Here is a 13609-nt window from a genome sequence, read left to right as displayed (position 1 = left end):
GGAAACACGCTGCTGAAGGTTTTACAGCTGGACGTCCTCCAGAATACTGTCAATGATTGTTGCTCCTCCTCCCCCTGCTCCTCCTCCTCCTGCTCCTCCTTCTCCTCTTGATGTCTCTGACTCTTTCATTAACATGAATACTGCTGTAGAGGAATGAGCTCTGATCATTTAGAGACAGTGACTCGCTGCTGCAGGTTATCAACTAGGTTTTACAGTTTGTTCTAATTGTTTTGAGAAATGTATTAACTGTTGTGAAAATGTTAATAGTGATGTGAGAAATGCACCAAAGTGACTGAGAAAAACTGTAATACAAAACACCAATAGGAACCTTGCTAAAGGTCATTTACAGTTGAGTTTAAAATAAATGTTAAAGTGATATAGTGATTGGAGTATTTACTACTTTTTAATGCTATATTTGATTTACTCCACATTAACAGTCTTATCATAACATGTATTCGTATCAGCTCAAAACCAGATAATTTACTGTATTTTATAAAGAGATTAAATTAATATTAAGCAGAATTTAGTTCAGAGTTTTGGTCCGGCACTCTGCAACCTTCATGATATTAGTCATGTGGCCCCTTGGGGACATTAATTGCCCACCCCTGCTCTAATATGTATTAACAGACTATAATTGATCCATTTCTGTTTATAAATGATGTTATTTTACTCTCAGTGAAGAATCCAAATCTAACATGAAGAGGTGAAATGAGGAGAAGATCTAGTTGTATGTTTTATTCTAAATATATTTGAGTTTATCTCAGCTTTGACTTGTTCTATCTTCATCAAACACAAAGTGTGTGTCAGCAGGAAACACGCTGCTGAAGGTTTTACAGCTGGACGTCCTCCAGAATACTGTCAATGATTGTTTGATAGAATCAGCAGTGGAAACAAACCTTCACTCATTTCTACCTTTAATCTCACCTGCACAACTTGATGCTTCTTTTCTGTTTCCTCTGGAAAATAAAACAACTAAATAACAACAAGGAAGGAGAAAGTGGATTCTAATGTATAAAATGTTTTATAAAATAAAGTTTATCCAGCAGTGGAAATAAAAGCTTTAAGATGTGAGTCACTCAGATGCTGCAGGAGGGTTTCTACCTCACAATCACTTAATGTTTGACTATGTGACCTTTGACCCCTGACTACAGTTTTTATTGTCCAAACTGGGTATTTATGAATGATTCAGAAATGATAATATCAGATGTCAAAGACTGTCCCAATGTTGTGACAGAGGAGAGTTTTTCTAGAGAATGAGGAATTGATGCACAACATGGATATAAAATGACCCGACAGAGTTTTTATGTTCTATATCTTTACAATAAATTATTTTCATCATTCAGTATTCCAGGTTTTCCTCAATTAGTTTGTTTTTGATCATCATACATCCTAGTTTCATGTTTTCCTTTATTCATTTTTTAATAAAATCCCTTTTTGTGTCACTACTCTTCTAATGCACAACATGGGTCAAAAATGACTCATATCCATTTTTTAGCTAAGTAGCTTGCTAAGCTAGCTACTTAGCTAATTTCTTGGCTAAGTAGCTTGCTATGCTAACTACTTAGCTACCTTCTTGGCTAAGTAGCTTGCTAAGCTAACTACTGAGCTAACTTCTTGGATAAGTTGCTTGCTAAGCTAACTACTTAGCTACATTCTTGGATAAGTTGCTTGCTAAGCTAACTACTTAGCTACCTTCTTGGCTAAGTAGCTTGCTAAGCTAACTACTGAGCTAACTTCTTGACTAAGTAGTTAGCTTAGCAAGCTACTTAGCCAAGTAGTTAGCTATGAAATAATACAAATACTTTTTTCTTCATAAAGTATTAGAGGCAAAATGGAAATAATGATCTGTTGTTATCAAAAACAAGATATCTAAAGAATACTTGGAACATTCAATAATAAAATATGTTGATATCAAAAGATAGAGCACAGAAACACACAGCAGCATTAAATAACCTGAAGGGAATGAATGAGGGTCATTTTAGACCATGTTGTGCAGTAGAAGGGGGTCAATATGTTGAGCATCGAGGGGTTAATCAACACGCTGTATGCACAGCTGGGACTGCATGAGAGGCGTTCATGGTCAAAGTGTTCCAGCAGCCTGCAGCAGCTGGTATCTTCTCACCTGCACACAGATCATATCGGCTCATCTGAGGCCAAACTAGAACACGTCGTCCCAAACAGGATCCTTGGAGTCTGGAGAGGATATAAGGCGGGCCGACTGGACCTCTGCACCTTTGTGAAGACGTGTGAACTGAACAATGAGGGCTGTTGGTTTGCTGCTGCTGCTGCTGGCTCTGTGTGGGTCAGGAGCTCAGGGGGAGCTTCAGGAGACGGAGACCACAAAGACAACCACAGCTGACATCTGGGCGGAGGTGAGGGCTCTGAGAGACATGGTGGTGGAGCTCAAGGTGGAGCTGAGGAACGTTCAGGCCGCAGTGACGGACAGTGAGAGCCAGGTGGAGGAACTGAAAGCTAAGCTGATGGTCACCAACGTGTACGTGGAGCTGCTGCAGAGAGAGAACTCAGGTAGACTGCAGAAACACACAGAAAAACACAGAAAAACATAGGAAATGACAAAAAACACAGAAACACACTGACATAGATGGATGGATGGATGGATGGATGGATGGATGGATGGATGGATGGATGGATAGATAGATAGATAGATAGATAGATAGATAGATAGATAGATAGATAGATAGATAGATAATAACATAGCATGTGCCATATATTTAGCCTGTGCAGGGTGTGCAAACCCACAAAACATAATATATTATATGTAAACATGTATAAATATATTTATATATATATATATATATAAATACACAAGATATGATATAATATGATATATTGTATCAGCATTATATATGCATGAGGGTCAACCTGCTGTAAATAATGTGTTGTGCATGTTAACAGCGTGTTGCTCTGTAATTCACTGTCATTGCATCAACTCCAGAGCTGAAGACCAGACTGAGCAGCAGTGAGTCCAGGATCGACACGCTGGAGAGAGAAAATAAAGGTGATGAAGTGTGTCAGTGCTCTGATGAATCATTGTGAGCTCCACAATAAATGTTTAGGAGAAATCAATATGAACATGGACATGAGGATCTATCTATGTTTAACTGTTTTCATGTAAAAATTCGCAAACAAAATTAAATTTCTGTTTTTCAGTTCAAGAAACTCGACTGACTGCCACCGAGAGCAAAACAAATGACGTAGAAACAGAGAACGCAGGTATTTCACTGACAAACATCATATTTTTTTACCACAATATTTTAAGCTGTTAAAGGTTTCATGTACAGTAAAGTTGGGACGCTGTAGAAAACAAATAAAACAGAAAGAAACTTAGAGAATCAAAAGTTTATCCGTTTGAACATTTTCTGTCTTTGTAAAGTTTTCTTCATTAAATATATTTCACAAAGGATCAGCTCTGTTTTATTTCAGACAAGGTCACAACTTTAAAGTTGTCATGTATATTTACAGCAGTTTTCAGTGTGTTTCTGAGGTAAAATGAGGCTCAACCTGCTGTAAATAATGTGATGTGCATGTTAACAGCGTGCTGCTCTGTAATTCACTGTCATTGCATCAACTCCAGAGCTGCAGACCAGACTGAGCAGCAGTGAGTCCAGGATCGACACGCTGGAGAGAGAAAATGCAGGTGATGAAGTTTGTCAGTGCTCTGATGAATCATTGTGAGCTCCACAATAAATGTTTAGGAGAAATCAATATGAACATGGACATGAGGATCTATCTATGTTTAACTGTTGTCATGTAAAAATTCACAAACAAAATTAAATTTCTGTTTTTCAGTTCAAGAAACTCGACTGACTGCCACCGAGAACAAAACAAATGACGTCGAAACAGAGAACACAGGTATTTCACTGACAAACATCATGTTTTTTTACCACAATATTTTAAGCTCTTAACCCTCTGAAGTCCAGGAGGTTTTGGTTCAGCATCTTTCAGTCTGTCTTTACATCACATGCATGGCTCCTTTTTCACCACACAAACTTGGCTATCAGTCAGATTTTACATTTTATTTTAATTAACAAAGTACGAAGCTGCAAGGAACCGAAAATACAAACAAAAGACACAGGTTTCTATGGAAAAGATACCTTTTTTACCATTCATACACACAAAAACAGCAGAAAAAATAATAAATCATAAAACTGCAAAACGGTCTCTTTGCATGTAAATTAAAAAAAGTAATAGTTTTCATTGTAGGAAGAAAATTCACATTTTAAAAATGGTCTAGAAACATAAATGTCACACTGTGAAAGCTCCAACGATTGAACTTTAACTGGCTTTCTCAGCTTGTCTACATATCATATATAAATAAAGTCATTACTGTAAATAAAACATGTGTATTTTTAATAAATTGATGGACTCCAGAGGGTTAAAGGTTTCATGTACAATAAAGTTGGGACGCTGTAGAAAATAAATAAAACTGAAAGAAACTTAAGTCTTTAAGTTGTCATGTATATTTACAGCAGTTTTCAGTGTGTTTCTGAGGTAAAATGAGGCTCAACCTGCTGTAAATAATGTGTTGTGCATGTTAACAGCGTGCTGCTCTGTAATTCACTGTCATTGCATCAACTCCAGAGCTGCAGACCAGACTGAGCAGCAGTGAGAGTGAACTTCTCATCAGCAAGACCAGGATCGAGACGCTGGAGAGAGAAAATACAGGTGATGGTTGTACACACACACACACACACACACACACTACATATAGAATGACTTACACTGACTTTGTTCTGTTCTCAGAGAGGAAGGTGGCCTTTTACACAGCTCTGACTAATGGAGGAACTGTTCGACCATTTAACACAGACTTTACACTGAAATACAGCAAAGTCTTCACCAATATCGGCGATGCTTACAATCCATCTACAGGTAATTTACTGCAGCTCACATCAACATGTTTACTCATGTTAATCTACATTTGTTACAGTTTTCATGTTCTGCTCTGTAGGTTTCTTCACAGCTCCAGTCAGAGGGGTCTACTACTTCCAGTTCACTATGAGTGGTCACCAAGCAGGTCACATGGGTGTACAGGTGTACAAGAACAACCAGAGGATCATGTGGAATGCAGAGTATAAGCAAGGGTCAGGTCATGACTACATGACTAACTCTGTTGTCTTGGAGCTGATGGCAGGAGATGAAATCCGCCTCGTTCTCCCACCAAATTATTCTCTCTGGGACGATTCTAACAACCACAACACCTTCAGTGGCTCCCTCCTCTTCACACTGTGAGGATCCTTCAGCTGCTGTCTGACTCCTTATTGGCTACACCAGGGGCACACAGCAAAACCAGGAGTGTTAATTCAACTCACAGTTTAATACAGAGTGTTAAATGTAACACTTTTTCTGAGTTTATATAGTTCTCAGGGATTCTGAGTTAATCATCATAGCTTACTAAAGTCTACGGCCTGGTGCCTAAACTTCTACATTTTGCCAACTTCATGTCTTGTTTTGTGTTTCCCTTTCAATTCTAAAACTCCTGAGACATTTCTTTGGTTCTTGCTACATTCTGACAAAATCATATTAATAAATGCTCATTAGGCCCTATTAGTAATAATGGTCATCTAATTTAGACTTAGTAGGCTGTTTTATCTTCATTGTAAGGTCTAAAATAAGGTTTGTGGCTCCATTCCAACATTTTGTCACTTTTTCTGGCCAACAATGGCTCTTTAGTTAGTAAAGGTTGCCCTAACCCTGGGCTACACTGTGATTTACTGCATGTACCAAATAATGAGATTCTGCATCTGACTTCTCTGTTGTGTCATCACATGAAAGCAACATTGAAATAAATCTATGAAGCATTCAGAAAACAATGTTTAATCCCTGTGATTGTCCACTTTGTTCTCCCTGACGGTTCCTCTCCTCCTTCTCTGTCTCCCTCTACCTCTTCTGTGTGTTCAGACACCAGAGGGGAACACACCAGCTTTATGAATATCATACTTCATATCTGAAACCAGGGGTGATTCTAGGGTCAGAGCTTTAGGGGTGCTGAGCCCCATTGAGCCCCGCTGACACCACCCACCCTCAATCAACATCATTAGATTAGATTAGATTGAACTTTATTGTCACTGAACAAAGTAACAGCTACTTGGACAACAAAATGCAAAATATAGGCCATCTACAGTAATGCCATTAAATTAGTATAGGAGTATGAGTTGTTCCTTTTCACTTCATATCAATTTATTGTTGTTTTCTCACCTGGTTCTTCCTGTGTGCTCTCCCTTTCTCCTTCTCTATCTTTCTCTCTTTCTCTTGGCACTGACAATCATACATACATACATTGTAGCAGACCATTTCCTACAGGATTCTTATTAGGACTAGATGTTATCTGTCCCTAACTATCAACACAGCAAATTAGGTTGGAGTACTCATGGGTGGGGGGGAACTTGGCCAAGATCGCGGGGTGCCCCCAGTGCAACACATCGTCAGTTGTAGCTTCATTAGGTGTTTCGGCCACTTATCTCAAGACACCTTCTGCCAAGGTTGGCCCACCACAGGCTGATCAAGACCTGGGTGTGTGTCGCATGGTGGCACCTCGTGACCATTTATCTAGCAGCCCATGTTGCGTCCCTACGTTTCAGCCACAGCCAGTGACTGCTCTTGTCTGCGACATTGCCAAGTTCTTTGATTGTCCTCCGCTGGGCCTACCCTCTGATCCCAACTTCTTTCAGGAGCCTTGTGGTGGAGCTGGCTACGAAGCCTCTGCAGCCCACCTCCACTGGACAAACGCTCACTTTCCATCCCCGTCCCTCTGCTTCCGCTGCTAGGTCGGCATACCTACAGTCTCTTCCGCTCAAATGCTTCATCGATTGCATCTTCCCATGGGACGGTCAACTCCACGATGAAGACACGGTGGCAGGACTTGGACCAGAGGACGAGGTCTGGGCGCAGGTTGGTGGTTGCAATTTCAGTTGGGAAGGTGAGCCTCTGGCTGAGGTCTACTCGCATTTCCCAATCCTGGGCTCCATTCATTGGGCCTGAGTTTGGAGGTGATGGCTTGGTCCTCCGTTTCTCCCCTTCCCGGATGAACATTGTCTCCCGTGGAAAGGTGGTATGAGCATTTGAGGGCATAGCGTTGGTGGTTACCCTCTTGCTCTCAATTTTGGCGGCCAAGCACTTAAGCACTTGGTTATGACGCCAGGTGTATCTCCCTTGTGTTAAGCTGGTCTTGCAACCCACCAGGATGTGTTTGAGGGTTGCTGGGGCTGCACACAGGACGCAGGCTGGGTCCTCACCATACCAGAGATGTAAGTTGGTTGGAGAGGGCAGGACATCATGAGTGGCTGTAATGATGAAGCTTAGTCTATTAGACTCCATGCTCCACATCTCGTTCCACGTGATCTTCCTCCTCTCCACACCTTTCCACCTCATCCAGCCGCCTTGTTGGGCTTGGGAGACTGCCTTGGCACACCTGGCTGCCTCCTGCTGGCGGCGCACCTCTTCCACCACCATGTGTCGTCGTTCGGTTGGGTAGCCTTACATTATTACATAAGTCATTTGACACAACATACAGATAGCTGGTTTATATTATCTGTTACTTTAGCTTAACACTCTTCAGAAGAAAAACAAAACAAGACAGAGATCATTATGGACTGTCCCTAGTCTCTCACCTGAATCTGTAATCTGTCTTTTTTCTTTTAAAGAATTGTCGTATGGCAGGCCACACACACACACACACACACAGAGAGAGAGAGAGAGAGAGAGGCTAGGAGTTATCTTTCACACATCTCATACCTGTGTGTTATAAATAGCCTACATATAAAGACCTACTGTGTGTGTGTGTGTGTGTGTGTGTGTGTAGTATATACTACTACACCTGCATGAATGTAATGTGATTATTAAATGTGATTATTATTGTTGCAAAGTCTGGTTCAAGTTAAATCCTCTGTAAAACATTAATAAATACAGCAAAGAAAAACATTTAACTATTTTTATTGTCTACTTTGACAGTAAGACACAACTGAAAAACATCAAATATAAACTAGGAATAAATAACAATTCATTTAAAAAACCATGGTGAGTGTTTTCACACATACTGGTATTAAACAGTGATTATGTCGTTTGGTTTCACTCTGGTCCGAATGCTGCAGCACTGACAGGGAGTCATGTTTCCATGACGACGGACCAGAAAAAGTGACGTCAAATTTACGTGACTCTCGATTGTTAAAATGAGTCTCTAAAGTAACGATAAACTTTTACAACAGAGACACAAGTACGCACTTCACAGGTACACAGTTAATTTGTCACACTGCTCCTTTTGTTAATAAACAGACCGCTCCAGTTTGACTGTAGCTGCGCTAATGGCGCTAACAAAGCTAACCGGACTAACCGGACTAACTGGAAAACGGTGCCTGGACTCCAGTACTCGCCGATATGGTATCTGAATCCGAACAACTCCAGGTAAAAGGAAAGAAGTATGAGACAGAGCTTTGGAGCAACTTACTTAGTTGATTCCCAACATGACAACTAAAGGATTGTCACTCTGTGTCGCTGGATGCCGGTCGGCCAGCGGAGCGGTGCAGAGGGAGCGGCTGAGAGGAGGATGATACCATTTGCTAAGCGGGGGTGTTTTCATTTTCATCCTTAACATATACGTTTAAACCATAAACTACAGAGTTTGTTTTGGACATTATTTTTAGCTTTCAACAGCTTTTCAAAGACAAACAAAAATTTTAGAAGAACAACATTTCTTACTCTAAGTTTTAGGGGTGCTGAGCCCATTTTTAGGGCTAGCCTCACCCATGTGGTTAAGTATGTGAAGAGGTAAAATTATGTCAAAGTTATGATTTCTTAGTTATGCTTGAAATAAGAAATTATTACTTTGAAATATCAGTTTTATACTTGTAAGTGTTGCTGAAACAGCTTTGTAACTGTTGATATTCTAGTTTCCAGCATGTATTTCCTCAGTTTAGGTCATAAAATCTCAGTAACAAGCTGTAATATCTGATTTAGATCATTAAGGACCAAAACACTTCAAACAAGTCAAACAGTTTAAAATAAAAACTGCTGACTAAGAAGAACTATCTGATCAGACATTAATAAGCAGATATCCCCTTGATCTGACATATTTAATCTGACTTAGAGTTCAGTTTTTGTAGTGTTCTCCCCGTGTCAGTGTGGGTTCTCATCGGGTACTAAAGGTTCCTCCCACAGTCCGAAAACACGCACTTAAGTTTAATTGGTGACTCTAAATTGCCCGTAGGAGTGAATGAGAGCGTGATTGTCTGCCTCTAGATGTCAGCCCTGTGATAGTCCCCACCTCCTTCCTCAACCCCTGCAGAGATCCCATCTCAGGGTGAGGCCTTCTGCAGAAAACCTCCTTCTTCAAGCAGGAATTCTGAAACAACTGTAATTCTAATCTACCTTCAGCTCATCAAGGTTGCATTAATGAACGCAAAGTTCATTGCAACCGCCAGAGACCAGAAGATTTCCTCAACAAACATGGACGAGCAAAAGTTAATTTGAAAGAAACCAAATTACTGAAACCAAACTGTCTTTGACGCCCTCTTTGAAAGGATTTCTCCCCTTTTCCAACTGGACTGTGAGTAATGTAACTGGGCTTAGATAAGAAATCAGCAAACACTTTAAGTACAAAGGATTTGACCTGTAATCAATCATTTGGTTGATGTGTGTTTTTAAGTATAATTGTTGTGATATTGCTATAGCTACATCATTTGAAGTTGTATGTTAACCTTGCTTTACACAGACGTACAGGCAAACTAACTTTACTAACGTCTTCCCAGTGCAAGGTATCGTTTGAAAGAAATCATAAAAGAAGCATCCTAAATTCTCAAAAACCATTTTTGACAAAAATTGACATACTATAGTATGACTTTTTTTGGTTTTTGGACGTCCCATAATATGGTGTTTTTCCACTATTTTTGGACAAACTATACAACATACTATAATGGACTAATTTGAAGGATTTTTAGGCGTTTTAAAATGTGACAATTTTTGACACAAATTGACATACTATGCTATGACTTTTTTTCATATTTTTGGACACCCAATAATATGGTGTTTTTACTGTCATTTATCGACAAATTATACAACTAATGTGTATGAACAGACTGTAATGAAGTCATTTTAAGCATTTTGAGGCATTTTCAAATTTGACCATTTTTGACAAAAATCGAAATTTTTTGGTCATTATACGTCTTTTTTGTTCATTTTGTCTTTTTCGGTCATTATACACCTTTTTTTGTCATTTTCTGTCTTTTTTTGGTCAATTTATGTCTTTTATGGTCATTTCAAGTCTATTTTGGTCATTTTACGTCTTTGGTCATTTTGTTTATTTTGGTCAATTAGTTATTGTTTTCTTCAATGGATTTTAATGTATGGTACAACTAAAGGTTAATTTGTTTGGACAAATATAATGATAACAACAAAAATAGCTGATAAGAGTTTAAGAACTGATAACTAGACATTTAACATGGTTAAGTATGTGAAAAGGTAGAAATCGACATATCATAGTATGACTTCTTTTTGACTGTGTTATCTTTGGCCATCCCATAATATGGTGTTTTTATGTCATTCCGTTTGTATGTAATATGTATCAACAGACTATAATTGACCCATTTCTGTTTATAAATGCTGTTATTTTACTCTCAGTGAAGAATCCAAATCTAACATGAAGAGGTGAAATGAGGAGAAGATCTAGTTGTATGTTTTATTCTAAATATATTTGAGTTTATCTCAGCTTTGACTTGTTCTATCTTCATCAAACACAAAGTGTGTGTCAGCAGGAAACACGCTGCTGAAGGTTTTACAGCTGGACGTCCTCCAGAATACTGTCAATGATTGTTTGATAGAATCAGCAGTGGAAACAAACCTTCACTCATTTCTACCTTTAATCTCACCTACACAACTTGATGCTTCTTTTCTGTTTCCTCTGGAAAATAAAACAACTAAATAACAACAAGGAAGGAGAAAGTGGATTCTAATGTATAAAATGTTTTATAAAATAAAGTTTATCCAGCAGTGGAAATAAAAGCTTTAAGATGTGAGTCACTCAGATGCTGCAGGAGGGTTTCTACCTCACAATCACTTAATGTTTGACTATCTGACCTTTGACCCCTGACTACAGATTTCATTGTCCAAACTGGGTATTTATGAATGATTCAGAAATGATAATATCAGATGTCAAAGACTGTTCCAATGTTGTGACAGAGGAGAGTTTTTCTAGAGAATGAGGAATTGATGCACAACATGGATATAAAGTGACCCGACAGAGTTTTTATGTTCTATATCTTTACAATAAATTATTTTCATCATTCAGTATTCCAGGTTTTCCTCAATTACTTTGTTTTTGATCATCATACATCCTAGTTTCATGTTTACCTTTATTCATTTTTTAATAAAATCCCATTTTGTGTCACTACTCTTCTAATGCACAACATGGGTCAAAAATGACCCATATCCATTTTTTAAGTAGTTTTGCTTAGCTAACTTCTTGGCTAAGTAGCTTGCTAAGCTAACTACTTAGCTACCTTCTTGGCTAAGTAGCTTGCTAAGCTAACTACTTAGCTACCTTCTTGGCTAGGTAGCTTGCTAAGCTATCTACTTAGCTACCTTCTTGGCTAAGTAGCTTGCTAAGCTAACTACTTAGCTACCTTCTTGGCTAAGTAGATTGCTAAGCTAACTACTTAGCTACCTTCTTGGCTAAGTAGCTTGCTAAGCTATCTACTTAGCTACCTTCTTGGCTAAGTAGCTTGCTAAGCTAACTACTTAGCTACCTTCTTGGCTAAGTAGATTGCTAAGCTAACTACTTAGCTACCTTCTTGGCTAAGTAGATTGCTAAGCTATCTACTTAGCTACCTTCTTGGCTAAGTAGCTTCCTAAGCAAACTACTTAGCTAACTTCTTGGATAAGTAGCTTGCTAAGCTAACTACTTAGCTACCTTCTTGGCTAAGTAGCTTGCTAAGCTAACTACTTAGCTACCTTCTTGGCTAAGTAGATTATTAAGCTAACTACTTAGCTTCCTTCTTGGCTAAGTAGCTTGCTAAGCTAACTACTTAGCTACCTTCTTGGCTAAGTAGCTTGCTACGCTAACTACTTAGCTACCTTCTTGGCTAAGTAGCTTGCTACGCTAACTACTTAGCTACCTTCTTGGCTAAGTAGTTAGCTTTGCAAGCTACTTAGCCAAGGAGGTAGCTAAGTAGTTAGCTATGTAATAATACAAAAGCGTTTTTCTTCATAAAGTATGAGAGGCAAAATGGAAATAATGATCTGTTGTTATCCAAAACAAGATATTTAAAGAATACTTGGAATATTCAGTCATAAAATAAGTTGATATCAAAAGATAGAGCACAGAAACACACAGCAGCATTAAATAACATGAAGGGAATGAATGAGGGTCATTTTAGACCATGTTGTGCAGTTGAAGGGGGTCAATATGTTGAGCATCGAGGGGTTAATCAACACGCTGGATGCACAGCTGGGACTGCATGAGAGGCGTTCATGGTCAAAGTGTTCCAGCAGCCTGCAGCAGCTGGTATCTTCTCACCTGCACACAGATCATATCGGCTCATCTGAGGCCAAACTAGAACACGTCATCCCAAACAGGATCCTTGGAGTCTGGAGAGGATATAAGGCGGGCCGACTGGACCTCTGCACCTTTGTGAAGACGTGTGAACTGAACAATGAGGGCTGTTGGTTTGCTGCTGCTGCTGCTGGCTCTGTGTGGGTCAGGAGCTCAGGGGGAGCTTCAGGAGACGGAGACCACAAAGACAACCACACCTGACATCTGGGCGGAGATGAGGGCTCTGAGAGACATGGTGGTGGAGCTCAACGTGTACGTGGAGCTGCTGCAGAGAGAGAACTCAGGTAGACTGCAGAAACACACAGAAAAAACACACAAAATGACAAAAAAACACAGAAAAACACACAAAATGACAACAACACACAGAACAACAGATTAAATGACAAATAACACACAGAAAAACACACAAAATGACAAAAAACACAGAAAAAAAAACAAAATGAAAAAAAAAACACAAAATGCGCACAAAAAAACTTTTAAGAAACACAGAAAAACTCTTAAACAAAGAAGACATAAAAACACACTCAAAACACACAAAAACACACCGTGCATAAACATAAACATTTTTTTCACAAAAAAAAGAGAAAAACACATAAAACATACAAAAAAGAGAAAAACACTCATGCAAAACACATGTTTGACTATCTGACCTTTGACCCCTGACAACAGTTTCTATTGTCCAAACTGAGTATTTATGAATGATTCAGAAATGATAATATCAGATAGATTACTGATTCAGATCAGACTGATGGATGGATGGATGATTGATAGATTGATTGATTACTTTATTGATCCCAGAAGGGAAATTGGGTTGAATTTAAATAAAATACAGTAGAATAAAATCTACTGATGTGGAATAACTAAAAACAACAATATAAAAAACAGAGAATAGAACAAGGACACTGAAGAGTTAAAATAAGATCAGTTGGTAGGTAGATGAGGGTAATTATACTGATGATATGATGGTAATAATGTTTTAGTGACTAGACAGTATATTATATATAATAATAATAGTTACAATAATATGAGAAAAAAAATAAAATAATAATA

General features: G+C 38.8%; 1 protein-coding gene across 1 annotated transcript; it reads left to right on the top strand.

Annotated features, from left to right (window-relative positions):
* Positions 1-2177: 2177 nt before the first annotated feature.
* LOC131992536 (complement C1q-like protein 2) lies at positions 2178-5457 on the top strand. The gene is made up of 4 exons (XM_059358147.1): positions 2178-2526; positions 4603-4686; positions 4765-4890; positions 4970-5457. The coding sequence occupies exons 1-4, from the start codon at positions 2259-2261 to the stop codon at positions 5248-5250; spliced, it is 759 nt and encodes a 252-aa protein (XP_059214130.1). The 5' UTR covers positions 2178-2258; the 3' UTR covers positions 5251-5457.
* The last annotated feature ends 8152 nt before the right edge of the window (positions 5458-13609 follow it).

Source organism: Centropristis striata, chromosome 19 (assembly GCF_030273125.1).
Source record: "Centropristis striata isolate RG_2023a ecotype Rhode Island chromosome 19, C.striata_1.0, whole genome shotgun sequence".
Classification (NCBI taxonomy): domain Eukaryota; kingdom Metazoa; phylum Chordata; class Actinopteri; order Perciformes; family Serranidae; genus Centropristis; species Centropristis striata.
The sequence above is the reverse complement of the archived record's forward strand: the minus strand, read 5'-3'. Positions and strand labels throughout refer to the sequence as shown.

Bases quoted from the DNA above. Each gene is read 5' to 3' on its own strand.
- LOC131992536 (XM_059358147.1), top strand. From the start codon at position 2,259: ATGAGGGCTGTTGGTTTGCTGCTGCTGCTGCTGGCTCTGTGTGGGTCA. The intron at 4,687-4,764 runs GTGATGGTTGTA...TTCTGTTCTCAG, and splicing joins GCTGGAGAGAGAAAATACAG to AGAGGAAGGTGGCCTTTTAC. The intron at 4,891-4,969 runs GTAATTTACTGC...TCTGCTCTGTAG, and splicing joins TGCTTACAATCCATCTACAG to GTTTCTTCACAGCTCCAGTC.